General features: G+C 38.0%; 1 protein-coding gene across 5 annotated transcripts in view; it reads left to right on the top strand.

The window, feature by feature from the left end:
* The window catches only part of pcdh7b (protocadherin 7b), a 139,623-nt gene that overhangs the window by 91,496 nt on the left and 29,892 nt on the right, over positions 1–18,235 (top strand). The window contains exon 3 of one of the 5 annotated variants that reach the window (XM_048185624.1): positions 3,076–3,168. The exons of the other annotated variants lie outside the window; for them this stretch is intronic. Coding sequence (XP_048041581.1) covers positions 3,076–3,168 — 93 coding nt within the window. The remainder of the gene's footprint in view (positions 1–3,075; positions 3,169–18,235) is intronic. 5 annotated transcript variants of the gene reach the window in all.

Here is an 18,235-nt window from a genome sequence, read left to right as displayed (position 1 = left end):
ACTAATCTGATTGCACGGTACGGTTTGGAGTTGACTCGAGGCGCGGCGGAGGGCGGACTGACCAGACTGATATATCTTGTAGAAGATATATCATTCTGGACTTGCCAGGCAAGTTCTCAACCAGGGGTCTGGGGCCCCAAGTTGACTTAAACTAACACAAAACAAGCTTTAAATTAAGCTAAAACAAGATATTTCTTATTTTAATTCACCCCTAAACTTCTAAAATGTAATTATACTTATTTTAGTTACTTATTTTAATAGGTTTCTGTAAATATACCTTTGAATATTGTTGTGGACAGAGTCAAAAATGTTGAGAACCTATAATCTAGAGGGACAAACCAAACGTTCAACAGTTTAATTCAACTTTTCAAGGTAGAAACATTTTTACTATAGTGGTCTCAAACTTTTGGACTTTTGTATCCACAAAAAGAGTGGCATTAATCCTCACACAAATTGACACGACTCGAAACAAAAGCCCCTGGCAAATTTCCGCAGTTTTTGTCTCGTCTCAGTTCTTAGAAGGGTAATTATTGCACCCTTTCTCCACTCTCCCCCGATAGCTCAGGTGGTGCCGTCCCTTTTGTAATCATCTGTTTATGCCGCATTCTTTAATATCGTTCCTCCAGTAATCAGTCTGCCCACCAGTCCTGTAGAACTGCTATTCCTCCTGCCTGCCATTATTTAATTGCAAATCGTCAGGAGTCGGTAGTTTGGGGATATGGATGTGTCAAAAGCTTCGGAAACGGGAGTTTTCTCGACATCCAATTAACGAATGCTCATTTATCACGTCGAGGCATCACAAGGGCCTGCCGCCACGCATGTTAATAATAGTATCATAAGCAAGTTCAAAACTCCCATGCTGTCTGTGCTGGGGCCCCAGCAGGTCACTTTGCAGCGTTCATTAGAGAAGGAGAGGCTGGACGCAGAGAGAGAGAGAGAGAGAGAGATGAGAATAGATGCTGTGTCTGATTTAGAAATGAGAGAGGATGTGGTTCTTCGTGTCCTGTGTGGTTGTATGTGGTTACTCGACGGTATCAACGAAGGACACTGGAATATGTGTGTGTGAGAGAGAGACAGTGTCTCTGGTTTCAGAGCCATATTTATGAATGATGGCTCACTCACTCTTTCTCTCTTTCTTTCTCGTCTTCACACAGTGGGAGTAAAGGGATAGTTCACCTAAAAATGAAAATTGTATCATCATTTACTGACCCTCATGTCGTTTCAAAACTCATTATAAATGATAAAAAGAATCTGCACTATATTCCAAGTCTTCTGAAACCATACAAAGCTTAAAGGTGCTAAAGAAGATCTTTTCGTCGACTGAGAAACCAAAGACTGTTAGTGAGTTTTTGAAATGAGCGCATGCGTAAGAACAACCCCCCTCCTTCACAGCTCATTTCAAGGGAACGCCTCCCAAAACTCGTGCACGAGTATTGGAACACGAGTGTTTACCACCGGCATTCGCTGTGTCGTGTTAGTGGATTCATTATGTCGGACTCACTACAGGTAACTCATAATCTGCAGTTGTTACTCCTGACAAAAACATTGCATGCGGCATTGCATGCCTGTGGACTGTGGAAAGTTACTGGAGCGTGCAGCCGCGCACGTCTCTCACAAGGAACGTCACGGCAGTGATTGACAAGCCAGAGGGCCAATCGTTTACGCAATGATCGCGTAAACGATTGGCTGATGTTTTTAAGGCCCTACCTTGTGCACAGATGATGTATATTAATATTATTCCTTTCAGTGCACCTAATAAATAGTCTTTTATCAGTTAGTAAAGACAGTTTCAAGTAATATTGCAAAAATGTATAAAACAAAACATCCTCTTTAGCACCTTTAAGCTTAAACAAATTTAAGAATTTATTCATTGAAAGTTTATGGTAGAAGCTTTTTTTTTCAACTGATAAGTTGGTCCGGTTTACAAAATTGGTCTAAATGATTCGTTCACAAAGACAAAATCATATTTTCCACAGAAGGAAGAAAGTCCTACAGGTGTGAAATGGCATACAGATTAGTAAATGTCATTTTTGAGTGATATTCCTTAACCATAATGCATTGCTTTTGTGGTATATACAATATCGTACGAAAGTTTGGAGTTGGAATGAATTATTATTATTTTTACAAATTCTGTTATGTTCTCCAATTAAGGCTACATAGCATTCATTTGAATTGTATTTTTTGTATAATTGTAAAAGTCTATACTGTCTCTTTTATTCATTTTAATCCATTCATGCTGAATAAAAGTATTCATTTCTATTCATTAGTGTATGCCGCTTCATTCCGGCATTGCCGAATAAATGCAGCCTAAGACTAACCACATTGTCACTAGCCTTGTTGTCAGTCTCACTGCATTTCAAAGATATAAGCACCCTTAGCAGTTCAGTTTCTGGCCTGATCATGTCCTTTTGACCATTGCCGTTTGCCTGCATCAAGGCGCTTAACCTCTGTCCGCTCCAGAACATCCTCCCCTGTTCATCCCCCTTTTGTCTGCTTCGGATTACATTAGGAATATACAAAATGAAGGACTCCTGGACAAACTGAATGCAATTAGTACAACAAAAGACTTAAATTCCACAATCCACAGTCTTAACTGTGCGCATGTGGGCGCATGTCTGTCTAAACACAGCAGCCATGTTTTGCTGAGCTCATAGGCACAGTAAACACAATGATAAGTGTGGCTTGGGAGTGCATCAGGGGAAATACACGGCACAATTTGTTGCTGTTGCCGTCCTTGGCTTCAAGTTGGAAAATATTTTACCCATTCATATATATATATTTTTTTCTTGTTCTCTTTCCATCAATCTCTCCTCAAGGTCCCAGACAGTCAGAAATAATTCATTTTCAGCTTCATGAAGGAAACTGTAAAAAAAACAAAACAAGAAATACTAGTTAACTAATCTTGTGTAGTCAATAGCACAACAGTAGTTAAAGCCTAGACAGATTCCTCCACTTTTAATTACGATGTTGCCGATCTGAATTCACAATTTGATATTTTGAAATGGGTTTTAAAGATTGTCCAACAATAATTCATTTCAAACCATTCCAGTCTTGACTTTTTCTGCATTTCGACAGGCCCACTCACACATACCCATTCCCTCCAGGGGCGAAGGTGTGTTATTGGATCAGAGGCCGTTCCTGTAAATGGAGATCTGTGTGTTTACATCAGTAAGTGGATTATGGCCGACCAGTTTTCCTCACATCAGTCCCTTAACTTATGCAGCATGAGGAGTTTTCACACACATGAGCACTCACACAAAGAGAAGAGTGGAGGGAAAAAGCATATAAATATACACAGTGAGGAGAGATGATGGGTTCAGTAATCATGTTAGTGTTGATCTGAACGCTTGATTCTCCTCAAATCACTTGACATCACTGAACTCACAGGCTCATAGATACATAAATTAACTTATTTTATATATATGCTATTTGATGTTGATTTTAAGGGCCATTTTTACCCGTATCAGGGCAAATATCATTCTAACCATATGAAACCATATATGCCTTGCTGTCTAGCTGCCTACATAGGCATCTACCTTCTAAGGCAGCATCTTAACTGAAATAGAACCTCATGAGAGAGTGATTTGGAACAAAAGCAAACAAAATATGCACATTTATGAAATGCATAAATATACCAATTATTATTATTATTTTCTGTCTGAACTCATTGCAGTGCATTCTGAAATTAATTTTGGCCGAAGCAAGGTACTTAGAAGGCAGCATAATTAAGTTACCTATCTTCTGGAGCAGCGCCATAAATCTATTTCAGAATATAATCAATATATGAGATTATACAATAAAATAAATTTTAAAAAAGAATTAATTACGAGGGATTGTCTTGCCCACACAATTTGTATGTTTAGTGGCATTTTTGCCTTGATCCTGTGTTAATTGGTGACCCTAATTGCGGTAACATGTCACACTTTGTCCCATCCCTGACTGCCATGGTCTGATTTGAGATCAGCTTTAATCATTTTAAATTAACTCTATTGCTTAACATGTCAAATTCTGAACTGATTTGAGTGTAGCAGGCAGTATTTCTCCTTTCCATAGGATTATTGGTGTGCATTGAGACTCTTGTTATCCTAATGTAATATATTCCACATCACATTAGAATGAATGATGTTGTGCTAATGAAATGCAGTAATTAATTGATCGCATTAGAAAAGAGCTGAGAGGGCTAGGATAGAGAAAAACAGAAAGAGAGGCTTTAATATGAAGGTTTAAAATGGCTTCCGCAGAACTGAGACGGAATACGAGGTCTGTGCTTTTTTTTATTGGGGTGATTACACAAGCTGACAGTCCATTCTGTTGGCTAGCCATCGGTGTTGTAGTCGGCGAGCGGAGAAATAATCCTTCTCGACAGCCAGTCCTGCCGTGATATGAGAATATTTCTGGAGGATTCTCTGGTAATTATGGCCACTGTGTGAGGCAGACGCTATGTGTGAGTCGGGATTTATGACACGTCTCTAAACATCACTAAGCATGACTTTGGCTTACAAAAAGTCATAATTTATGGAATGAGTTATTGTTTTTCTAATTCTGTCCTTTTGCATGGATGTTAGTATTTATTTCAGCCTATTGTAATATTCAGTTAAATGCACTGTACAGTAAGAATGTTAATTATATTAATGATTATAATAGCATTGGTAAATTAATAATAAATAAAGCAGATAAATACAATATAGTTAATCATAAATAAAAATATGATTATTATTTAAAGAAACTAATACTTTTATTCAACAAGGACACAAACTGATGAAAAGTGACGGTAAAAGACTTTAACATTGTTACAAAAAGAAAAAAATCTATTTAAAGTAAATGCTGTTTTTTTTAAAATTATTATTATTCAACAAAAAATAGAACTTTCTATTCACCAAAAAAATAGAATTTCCACAAAAATATTAAGCGGCACTGTTTTCAGTGTTGATAATAAGAAGAAATGTTTCTTCAGCACCATATTAGAATGATTTATTAAAGATCATGTTACGCTAAACACATCTTTAAGTGTGTTTAATATGCAAAATGTAACTAATTTAATCCTGACCAATACAGGCAACGCTGCTACGCTAATATTAATATATGCATTACATTAATTGTGATTTAATTTGATTGATTAAATATCATATCTTGTAATTGTTTCGATTAAAAACTTTTAATCAGTCGACAGCCCTACTAAAATCTTTTTAAAACCCTCATACAAGCATTTACTGTATGTACTTAGATAATCCATTGTTAATATATTGGCGCATTGTGTTACAGGGCTTTTAATTTTGAAGGGTATCTGTGTCCTTTAAAGTAGAGATAATGACTAATAGCTATTTGCTAGGCCTGTTTGATTGACAGCCCATGGTAATTGAGCTCGATAGTGCGCCCCCTACTGACCCCTGGTGAGTGACACGTCCTGAACCCAGGGTGAGTTCCCAAAGTCAAGGGCCTGCATTACCATACTGCGCTGTCAGAGAGGAAGATGGAGAGAGAGAGAAGAGCAATGAAGGGCTCTCTATCTCAAAGGTGTTTAATTATCTTCACTCAGGACCGTGCCCCACCTGTTCCCTCATGCCAGCTGACACAACAAACAACTGCCAAACAGACGACAGACAGATTAAGCAGAGCACACCTGTAGAAAGCAAGGGAAGATCCTCGTCCTCCGTCGTCATCTTTCTCTCCGCGCAAACCGCGCACCCATATGGGTTACAGCAGTACGGCTCTTTTATTGCAGGACAAGGGAAAAGTATGTTAACGATCTCCAGCAAGCTGCAATTATTAGCGATGTGACAATGAGTCAATGCCATTACGACCTCTCCGTTCCCTGGCCGGGGTTTGCGTCGAATAACCCTTTAGTCACGCGTGGCTGCAGTAGATAGCATAAAAAGTCATCACGCGGCGCCGGCCATGACGCCTAATCAAAACGTTCTTTGTGTCGGCTTTAATCTGGCTCTCTCTAGACGGTCAGTGCTGTTCGCTCTTCCTCGGTTTCCTCCCTCTCCTCGCCGTCTCCCAAATGAATCAACACTGTTTGGGAAGGAAAAAAAAAAAAAAACGAAATAGAGCTGCCGACGAGAATTATACAACACCAGAGCTGTGATGACAGCTGGAAGGCCGACCTTGTTCCTTCAAGCTCAATGTCAGAATGAGAGGCCACTGCCTCAATCACTACAGCACACTGTTGACAGGTTGGAGAAATATTGATTTTTAACATATGAATGTCTGTTAAGCCGCTGTTTCTGGATAAGAATTTTATATAGGCGCTTAAAGCACAATGTCATGCTACTCTTTAATATTTCATAGTAGAAGGCTGAGCAGACAGAAATACAAAGTTTGAAATACTACTAAATCAGTTCAATTTTGTAAATTTTTCCATCAAGTCAAATTCAATTTTACTTTAATGGGCAAGTTCACCCAAAAATTAAAAATTATCCCATAATTTACTCATCCTCAAGCCATCCTAGGTGTAAATGACTTTCTTTTTATGTTAAAAAAAAAATATTCTGGCTCTTCCAAGCTTTATAATGAGAGTGATTACGATTCATAAAAGTAATCCATATGGCTCCAGGGGGTTAATAAAGGCCTTCTGAAGCAAAGCGATGCATTTTTGTAAGAAAAATATCCATATTTATAACTTTTTAAACTATAATCATTGGCTTCTGTACGCGAGTATGGAAGTTTCCTGCGGAAAGAGTGAACTTTGACCCGACGCATGACTTATTGACGAACGCGGAAGCACAGAGGACAGATCAAAACAAATTAGAAGTCTAAAACAAGAATTTTTAAAGAGAAATGTCGGAGGAGCTTGAGTTTGTTGCCCAGCCCTATTTGTTTGAACCTTGTTTGTACTCCTACATCCTACGTCATACGCCAGAACTCGACTCTTTCGTAAACCCACGGACGGACGTAACTGGAAGCTAGAGATTATAGTATAGTATGAATTTAAAAATATGTTTCTTACAAAAATGCATCACTTCACTTCAGAAGGCCTTTATTAACTCTACGAAGCCAGTATATGAATTACTTTTATGATAGACGGATACACTTTTTTGGGCTTCAAACTCGCGGTTACTATTCAAACCCGTTATAAAGCTTGGAAGAGCTAGAATATTTTTTTTTAATACAACTTCAATTGTTTTTGGCTTAAAGAGGAAAGTCATATATAACTAGGATGCCTTCAGGGTGAGTAAATTATGGGATAATTTTCATTTTTAGTTGAACTAACCCTTTAACTAAAAATATCATATAATTTTTGTCAGCATTTTAGTTGATGAGAATGTTTGATTTTGTATTATACAATTAATGTCAACATATCTTTGTGAAAACCTGATATGCTGAAATAACGATATACTGACTTTACTAGTATAATACAATATTGTGAATACTTCATTTTTCTGTATTTTCTTATATAATTAATTATTATCATGACAATTTGTTTTGTCTTTGCTAGCGCCGACAAAATCCCAAAAACAAAACAAAAACAAAAACAAAAAAAAACAGTGTAAATGACAATTTTTGTAGGCAATTTCATTGACAGGATTCTTCTTATTCAATGGCCAGATTAAATCGGTTCAGACTTATATAATAAGAGAAATGTATGCTAGTTATTCACTGAATGCATACTATTTTTTCCTTTACAGTCCTTGGGAAAAAATAGCCTTTCCTTTGGTGTTTTTAAAGCAGACTATAGATTAGCAGGGTCAGGCTTGTCTGTGTGGAGTGAGGTTCAGCTGTCTGATGGCTTACTTTAGCAGATGGATCCACAGGAAGTTCTGCTGAGCTGGGCACTAATGTCCAGCTAAAGCTTCTGGGCAGCTTTCAGCACTTACTCAATGTCTGAAGCACTCTGCTAAAGCAGCTCAAGAATGGACCTCTTTCTCTATCTCTATCTCTTCATCTTATCTCTTAATCAGTCTTTCTTTCTTTCTTTCTTTCGATAAATGAATGCTTGCTATCCTTTTCTCAGACAAGCACATACAGTCATACACACACTCTGTGTCCCTGTGGCGAGAGCTGAAAGATGCTGACAGTGTGGCCTTTTGTTTGATGACATTGGCTCTTTAGCTCCCAACGCACTACTGTAAACAGAGACAACGACGAGAGCGGGAGAAAGAGAAAGATTTTCATTATTTTCCACTTTTATCTGCATGTACGGAAAAACGCAAGATATTTGTTCCATAGTATGCCACGCACAGTTGGGCTTCCATCCCATTGTAGCTTATTTATCACGGTTGGCTTGAGCCCTGCCCTCTTTTGGAATCTGAATGCCTGCGTACGCAGGTGTGGTGATGGAGATTGTGTAAGACAGAGGTAGGGGGGGATATGTTTGCCTTAGGGTGGGCCACTGGCTCTTGTAGACCATTTGGCCGGGACTGTGCCTGCCTGCTTTACTGGTATGGTAAAGAGCTGTCTCTACAAATCACAGCAGACAGTGTGAGGGGAACGAGGGAGAAAATGACTGAGAATGAGAAGAGTAAGAGATATGATAGATAGATAGATAGATAGATAGATAGAGAGAGAGAGAGACAGACAAATAGATAGACAGAGAGATAGAGAGACAGACAAATAGATAGACAGACAAATAGATAGACAGACAGATACATAGACAGACAGTAAAACAGTCTTTTTTTTCTGTCCTCATAAGAAATTCCTAATTTCATGAAGAATGAGTCTGTTTAATCCCTTTCTCCGTTGGTATTCCAGTCCCCGTCTCTGTCTCTGGCAAGTCAATAGATTTCAATGTCAATTTAGGCTCTGTGCTGCAGCTCATTTTAAACCAATCAGCCTTCCCATTTATGAGCAGAGTACAGCAAGCCGATATTAATATCTCAAGTCAGATCAGCTTCAAACTGTTCAAGTCAGGTAATGAGAGCTAGTATTAGCACTCACAGCAGGACAGTTTAAGTTAATCTGTATGTATCTCTTTTTTTTCCTTTTATTTTTTTTTAACATTGCACTCTTCATATCTAGAAATGATTGTTTCCATGTTTAAATGAGTCTTTGGACGTGTAATCAATGTTAGCAAAACATTACAGCTGCTCTCGCAGAAGGATAAAAAGAAAAGGTGGCATGTACTTTCTATTCTAAACAAGTTTCAAGCTCTGTGCTGTCCCCTGTTGTTTGCTTTTGGAAATGCAGGGTTTTTCATTTCCATTTATTGGAGCTCTTAAACATGAATAGATATGTTTACTTCCATTATATTCTCAACACATTTCCACATTTAATCACTTTTTGCTCTCTTTTCTCCCTCTCTCCCATTCACTGATACTTTAACACAGGACACACGCTCACTCACACGCACATGCACACGCACACGCGCACACACACACACACACACACACACACACACACACACACACACACACACGCACGCACACACACACACACACACACACTAGCAGCACTTAAAATCTAACTTTAAATCTACTTGCCAACACAGGACGCAGTGGTAAGCATTAGTTATCCAGGTAGGTGGGCTCCTGCCCGATCTCCAGATAGGGACCACATGCTGCGCCAATGCCCTGCTGTCAGCAGACCCCCTGGGGCTCCCACAGGCTGTCCACGGCAGGTGAAATGGTTGTGGCCTGTTTAAATCAATGAAGCCTTTTCCAATGAAAAGGTTAGGAAAGAGTGTTAGCATGCAGGGAAAGCAACACGTGGTGCTTGTCAGGTGTGCCTGTACGAGTGGCCTCAGATGCCCTGTGCTATAATGGACATGCCTGGTGTCACATTTTAAAGGTGAGAATTTATTAATGTGCATGACGCAGCTCTCTGGAATACTGGATTTTGATTGGTCAGTCACTGTAATTTTTGATTTTTGATCATTAAAATGTATATTTGACCATCGTTAACAAATGTTTTCTCGTCACTCTACAGTCAGCCGGTGAAATAAACTCCTTCAGGCGATTTTGTGACAATAACCAGCTGACTACACTGAATTTTCTACTTTTAGCACAAAACAAGATGTTTCAGTCCTAATAAATGTACAGAATCTTATGATGTCCTTGTGCCTGTATCTCTGGGGGGCTACTGGAGGGTACTAAGGATGCATAAACCTCATGGCCCATTTCTCATCATGGAGAGAAAGTCCACTTACTTTATTTAGCCGATCTCCATGGAGACCAGCCGGACAGAGGCAAAGTCAGCCCGGACAGAGAGAGAGCCCTTCTATCTTTCACTCCTACCTAGCGTTCCCTGACACTTCAGTTTGTTTGCTGATTTCAGAGCATGATTTATCAAATTTAGTCCAATATATAGCCATTTTTCAATTAATTTAACATTATTTGTAGTAGTACACAAAGGTTTCGGTGTTTAAAGGGATAGTTCACCCAAATTATCCCATGATTTACTCACCCTTAAAGCCATCCTAAGTTTATATGTCTATCTTCTTTCAGACGAACTCAATCTGAGATATATTTAAAAATATCCTGGATCTACCAAGCTTTATAATAGTAGTGAACTTTGTTCATCCTGTAATTAATTTAGCTTTTCACATTCCGAGTCTCATTTAATCATTCAAGTGAAACTTTAATTTATAAAGTTTTAAATATGTATATTTTTCTTACAAAAACCCATTGCTTCGCTTCAGAAGGCCTTTATTAACCCCCCTGAGCCATATGGATTATATTTATTATGGATGGATACATTTTTGGGGCGGCTTCAAAACCATTCACTACCATTATAAAGCTTGGAAGAGCCAGGATATTTTAAAATATATCTCCAAATGTGTTTGTCTAAAAGAAGATAGTCATATACACCTAGGATGGCTTGAGGGTGAGTAAATCATGAGATAATTTTCATTTTTGGGTGAACTATCCCTTTAAGTATCCAGTTAAGTTATGTTGACAAGGCTTAATTTAACTCATAGTTTGAATTGTTTTAGTTTATTTTGGAATCATTTAGCATTTTTGGACAACAATTTGCTCCCAAAAATGCTATATATACATTCTCAGCTGTTACTTCACACAGTCCAAACTGGCTGATTGAAACCAATTTTCCTTATATTCATCAGTTGTATCTTTGTTCATCCAATTAATTTAGCTTTTCACATAATCATATTTTGCCGTCCGTCATTCCGAGTCTCATTCAATCTGCCTATAAAACTATAGAAAGAGACAAGAATCTTATCTTTGAAGACTTTTAATTATTTCATCTCAGATGGTATTCATTGTCTCCCTGTTATTAAAAGGGAGTTCACTGAAATCAGAGAATAAAAGACTCCATAAATCACAGAGATGATTAAAGAAACGGCTAAATTTAATTTAGTAGTTTCTGATGAACCGACAAGTCTGCCCATACCTGCTTCCACTTCTACATCTACCTTGGTTGCCTTGGCAACACCTTATATCCGCTGTTACCATGCTTACACTGCTTGATGCAGATGTACCGTTGCCACTGACAGCTAGAAAAAACTAAACTTGCATTTTCATTTGTTTGAGACAAAAAAAATTCAACTAACTGACCAGCTTTAAGGGGATAGTTCACTCCAAAACTGAAAATTCTGTCATCATTTACTGACCTTCATGTCGTTACAAACTTCTAACAGAAGATATTATGAAGAATGACTTCCACTAGAGAGAGAGAGAGAAGCAATTTCTCAAAATATCTTTTATTTTCCACAGGAGAAAGAAAGTCACAAAAGTTCGGAATGGCATGAGGATGAGTAAATGATGACAGAATGTTCCTTTTTGTGTGAACTTTAACTTCTGTCTCTGCTAATTTCCAAGTTTTAAGATCTACAAACCGTTTAAAGTGAGGTGAGAATTAGCTGTAATATTTGTCATAATGAAGGGTTGAGTTGAAGTTGCTGTTTTCATTACCCTTGCCCTTTGATATTGATTTTAGAATTAAGATGAGAACATTAAATTGACTCCAGCTGTCTTCCAAAATATCCTCTCATCCTTAAGAATGGAAGTCTTCAGTTCTGTATCTTTTGTCTGTTTCTTAGTAATTGGCCCTACCTTTCAAAAACACAGACAGTGTTAATTACCCACAAACTCCTCTGCAGGGATCATACCTCGGAGACGTGTCCTTAAGCCCCCTTTAAGGGATTAAGGGATGTGTGGCAGTGGCTGTTTTCGCGGATTTCTGTTTCTGTATATGAGGCAGATTTCAATGCGATTTGTTTGTGTGTGCATGTGCAGGCATCCCTTTCATGTTGATTGCACTTAAAGGGATCGTTCTCCTAAAAATGAAAATTCTGTCATCATTTACTCACCCTCATGTTGTTCCAAACATGTATGAATTTCTTTCTTCTGCTGAACTCAAAAGATATTTTGAAGAATATGGGTAACCATCAACCGTTATTCAGAATATCTTCGTTTGTGTTCAGCAGAAGAAAGAAATTCATACAGTTCTGGAATAACTTGAGGGTGAGTAAATGATGACAGAATTTTCATTTTTGGGTGAACTATTCCTTTAACTGAGCCATTTTGTCTTTAAACACTCTAAACCTTTTGTTTATTTGTTTATTTAAAAAAAAAAAACTGCATCAGCCACATATACATAACACACATTATGTTTACATTCACATAATAGTCTCACATAGAGTACGTGCTGATCCCTCAGTTGGCAGGACACCCTAACAGCTTTTTTTTTTCCAAACAAACGCTCCTCCTTCTCTACAGTAGTTCCTTGTGGGATGGAGAGACTGAGGCAAGAGGAGGGGGGGGGAGGGACAGATGCAGGGAGAGAGGGATTTGGCTGTGGAAAGAGTGATCTCATTAGCCTTTGGTGTGTTGTGTTGCAGTCAGGTAAATACTTGCAGTGCTAGGACACCTAACACCTCTAGTGATGGTGACTAATGAGGTGCTGTGTTTATGTGTTTTGAACTATGTCTTCAAGAATATGTCATTGGTGTTGTGCACATGTATGACATGTAGGCCACCATAAATTTCAGGTTCAAAAGGGTATTTAACCTCTGTCTTTCTCACAAATACACACATTAACTGACCTGTCAGGTGCCTGACAAAGCTTGAGGTCGAGGCTATATAATATGTTTGTAAAATAAACAGTGTATTTTTTACATAAAATATATTATTAATATATAGTTTCATGTTTATATTCATTTACTTTTCTTGTAATCCTTATTAATTACTAATAACTTAGTAATTACTGAGTAATTACCGAGTTATTTAGTGGAACATACAAGAAATGATGGAAGGCATTTTGAATTATTCATCTGTGTTTTTAAAATTTGGTAAATGATGGAAAGGTTTCTGTTAACACAACCACTTATGCAATATGTAAGCGGAGGTTTTTGTGTGGGTAAGCATGATCGGATCTCTGTCCAGATATGAAAAGCATGATAATGTCATCTGTAAAGAGGGCTAGAAAGGAGTTTGTTATACTTTAAAATATAAACTTGAGTGGAATTGATGTCATACCTTTGTAAAATATGGACCAGTTTAGTTAAAAGTAATAGCAAGAGAATGGTTAAAAAAAGTGAAGTTAGTTCTGAGAAAAGGTTGAGCATCCTTTGATGCCACACGCCATTTGCTTTGATATTTTCTTGTTTTTTAAAATGTAGCTTCTAGTTCAAAAACTATTGCTGTGAAGAGAAGTCATTGTGCAGGCTGCCTGGATCTTAACTTTGAGTATCTGGAACAGCTTGTGTCCATAACAGTCTTCAAAGAAGCCATTGAAATATAAACCTGGTGAGAGGTTTTTAAAAGAGATTGAAAACACCATAAGGTGAAGGGATTGTAAGCGAGGCAATGAATGGTATTGACTGATGTCTGTAAATCAAGTCTTTGATGGCCACTAGCAGAGCTCAGGGCACAGGTGTTTTTTGAGTGGACTAGCTGTGCGGATAGACTGCTTTAGAAAGCCTGACCACCGCTTCAGCTGAGCGATACGGTTAAGACACACAGCCTGTATCGATTTTTCCCCTTTTGAACAATAAAGCTACAGTTGTCATTAGCGACAACGTCCGTGCTCATCTGTTGCCTGGGTTAAAGGGCAGCCAGGATAACGGGCTGAACATATCAGTGCCATTAGCTGCGTCACTCATCGGCTTTGTGACCTGATTAATGACGGCACCTATATACTGTGGCCTATTCTTAAACAGAAGTTGATGGAAATCCTACAATTGATTGTATCTCTGTAAACTGTTTGGGAAAGGGCAGTCCAAACAAAAGACTTTGAGTTTTGAGAGTCATGTATCTAATCTCCCGTTCCACCGGCCACCGCATTTGTCTAGAGCGTGGATGGACTTGAACAAAGAGAGAATGGGACACAGATGAATAGCAAAGGGCCTTTTATTTCCGAGCTTTTCTGTTTCAACTTGACAAGGCTGCTTTGGTCTAAATACTATTCCCGTTAGGAAGAGGAACGCTGCTTTTTTTTCTGGCTTTGCCTCCAACCATCCCTGGGATCATCAATCAATACCTCCGGATTACAGGGGGATTACGAACAACAATAGTCTCCGATTTTGGTAATCTGCCTTTTTTTTCCGCCTTTTTTTTTTTTTTTTTTTTTTTTTTTGGGAAATGGATAAATACATGGCAATTTGAGAACAAAGTATCAACACTCAGCTTTCTGTACAGAGCACACAACAATAGAACACAATCCTCTTTGGAATTAATATTTAATGGTTTTGACTGGTTGTCTACAGCGAGAGTATCGTGCTGTTTTGTCTTTTTTATCTCCACTTCCTCTCGCCTTTAGAGATAGAAAGAGAACGGATGAGGTGAAATTCGAGGCGCGTGAGGAAGAGGGGGAGAATCTGTGAAAGAGAGGAAATGGAACCCTATATTCTGCTGTTTTATTTCAACATTTCATTTCCTGCTGTTCTGACATCGAAAGAGACAAAGGAAGCAAAGATGTTTAGATTGAGCTTCTGTCTGTCGACTCAGGTGTCACGAGGGTTTAATGCCTGACCTCTAGAGGTGACTCGTGACACCTGGAGGACCCCTCGCATGCAGTCATTGACGTCTATCACCTCTCCCCTGATCTTTAATTAAGGGAGGATGCCTTAGTTATAGTGTGTGTGTGTGTCTGTGTGTCTGTCTATGTGTGTGTGTGTTACACGGGCCATTAGGGGAATGTTTAGGCAGGAGGCAGGATGCATTCTCTGTTGATCAGTTCCCGAGGGCTTCAGGGATCTGGGAAAAAAAAAACATTACACTGAAGACTACCTTAGGCACTCTGGGATTAAACACATATTAGCCGTTCGTTTCGATGACAATAATTAGGTTCATCATAGTCTTCATCACCATCATCATTACCATCATCATTATTCCTGTAGCTTAAATCAATCATTTTCTGCAATCAATAACTATTCATTCCACTGGCAATCAGCTAAATGTCAAATCATTAAAAGTTGCATGATATAGTGGTACCATATGGTTATGGACCAATATTAAAGTTGTATTTTTTTTAATTTATTGGTAAATATTGAATATAAAATGGCCAATATTGGATTTTTCTTTTTTTTTTCTTTTTTTTTTTTTGTATTATTACATTTAAATTAAGTTTGCATCATCATGACACTCACCTAGATAACATTGAAAAGTAAAAACTAAATGCTTTCTTACACCATTAAATTAAATTTTTAGTGAATATGCATACCATATATTATGTGATGTTTAAATTCACTTGTAGCATTTAAAATGATTTAGACATCAATACTGAACATTTATTAGTTTTCTGCCATAATATATATATATATATATATATATATATATATATATATATATATATATATATATATATATATATATATATATATATATATATATATATATATATGACCCTGGACCACAAAACCAGTCATAAGTCACACGGGTTGTAGCAATAGCCAAGAATACATTGTATGCGTCAAAATGATTGATTTTTCTTTTATGCCAAAAATCATTAGGATATTAAGTAAAGATCATGTTCCATGAAGACATTTTGCAAATTTCCTACAATAAATATATCAAAAATTTATTTTTGTAAGTAATATGCGTTGCTAAGGACTTCATTTGGACAACTTTAAAGCTGATTTTCTAAATATTTTGATCCATTTGCACCCTCGGATTTTCAAATAGTTGTATCTTTTCAATCAATCAATTTCAAATTGACTGGTTTTGTGGTCCAGGGTCACATATTGTCTTATTAGTATTGGGTGGAATTTTAGTATCTTTAACAGGAATTGCATCTCTATTAAAATGCTTGCCATTAAAATTTTCTGATAATTTCATAGTGGTTGGTCTGTGTTCGTAAGGGACTTTTATTATTTCTAGTACATCGCAGAGTTGTAGAGCACGATTTTCCAAGCTTTTGACTGACAGCTCTGGTGTGCAGCCAGATAGGTGTGTTCCCTTGTTAATGGTGTCCGTTTTGTTCCAGAGCGCAGTGTGTGAGGAGCATGCTCCATCTGAGACGACCATCAGAAGAGAGAGAACGGGTAAAAAAAAAAGGGAGGAAACAGGACTCATACACGTACGAGCACAGAGAGCCATGAGAGGAGGAGAGGAAAGAAGGTTAGAAAGAGAAAGAGACCGAAAGAGAGAGAGAGAGAGAGAGAGAGAGAGAAATGTACCGTGGGAATTGAAAACTGAATCAGAAAGGTAACCATGTGCAGCGGTTCCGTGCGCCAGCAGCTGAATCTGCCTCAATACAAAGTGCTGAGGATCAACAGAGCAGAGCAGGGACCCAGAGAAAAAAGGGGACATGAGAATGAAAGCAAAATGAGTCGTGGAGAAAGTCAATGAATGAAGAGAGATTTGCTGTAACAAAAAGGAGCGTAAGAGAGTGTTAAACTCAGAAAATGTGACCGGTTAAACTCAACTAAGCAGGTAGAAACAGTCACACCTTTTGCTCATTCCCTCACACACACACATACTGCAGCAAACGAAATGGCTCAGACTCGCAGTGGGACTACGTCACTGCACACAACTGCAGTGCAGACTATGTAGGAGGTCAGCACTCGATCTATACCAAATTCAAAGACTCTTTTCCTTTATTTCAAACACATAATCGACCGGGGCATCCAGAAAGAAGTTTCCACAGATTGCGACTTCGCAAAATGTTAATAAGAGAACATTCTTATAATGCTACTCAGATAGTGTTAGAGAATACATAAAGAACAGTTCATTCAGTTCTCTCTCTATTGTATCACTCACATCCGACACTTTGCCAGGTTGCCTTTTTTCCCCTGACCTGTTAAGGACCTTGAATATTAGATACTTTGTCTATCACTCTCAGTTACAAAGATGAGCCTCCTCCATTCTTTCGTTTCATCGCTTCCTTTCTTTTTTCCTTAGTGAGCGTATGCGTGTATGACTCAAAGATGGTGCGTGTGAATCACGGCCATGAAACAGGCTGCTACTAAGGACCCTTTGTGCATTAATTAGGCTCAGCTTGTGCTCGCGCGTGTGCGCTGTGAGAAAAGCAGCTTTGTTTTGGCGTCAGGAGTCACGAACGTTTGAGTCATGGTCACGGAGGTTGTATAGATTGTGACGATTAGGGCTAGATAAAAAAGTTCTGTCGTCTCTCGGGTTTAATTGGCAAGATTAATTAGGTCTGTATGAAAGTAATTATTCATCGGGTATTGACATTTGTTTGTTCTTTAGTACAGTAGTTGGGCAAGTCAGAGACAAATTGCCCTTTCGAGACCTTCAAAGTCCGACCAAAGTACAACTTTTGGATTTACCTCGGTGAATGATAATTTGATTTCAACTGATGCCGAGTTTGCTTCTCGGGTTGAAACGTATGCCTTTCATTTGCTATATCTATTTAAGTATTTGCATACTTTCTCAGAATACACAAACATAGAAACATACAATTGTGCCTATAGATTAAAAACGTTTCTTGTTAGTTCACATACCAGATAAAATCATCAAAAATTAAAAAGTATTCTCTTCGCTTCATAACATTAAGGTTGAACCACTGTAGTCACATGAACTGTTTTAAATAAGTCTTTAGTAGCTTTCTGGGCATCTGAAAGTGTTAATTATCTTGCTGGCAATGGAGGGTTCACTGAGCCATCGGATTTCATCAAAAATATCTTAATTTGTGTCTTTGACCGTCTTGAACGAAGGTCTTACGGGTGAGGAACCACATGAGGGTGAGTAATTAATGATATCATTTTCATTTTTGGGTGAACTAACCCTTTAATGCACTAGTATTAACCTAGTAAGAGTAAATAAGGTATAAAGTTGTCACCTTTAGGGGATACTGCCACATTAACAAATAGTTGCATCCCTAAAGTACAATTTTTGCACTTGAAAAATGACTAACATAATGCATATTCGGCAAAGGG

The sequence above is a fragment of the Megalobrama amblycephala genome, linkage group LG3 (assembly GCF_018812025.1).
Source record: "Megalobrama amblycephala isolate DHTTF-2021 linkage group LG3, ASM1881202v1, whole genome shotgun sequence".
Lineage (NCBI taxonomy): Eukaryota > Metazoa > Chordata > Actinopteri > Cypriniformes > Xenocyprididae > Megalobrama > Megalobrama amblycephala.
Note: the sequence above shows the minus strand (reverse complement) of the source record. Positions and strands in the feature narration are given on the sequence as shown.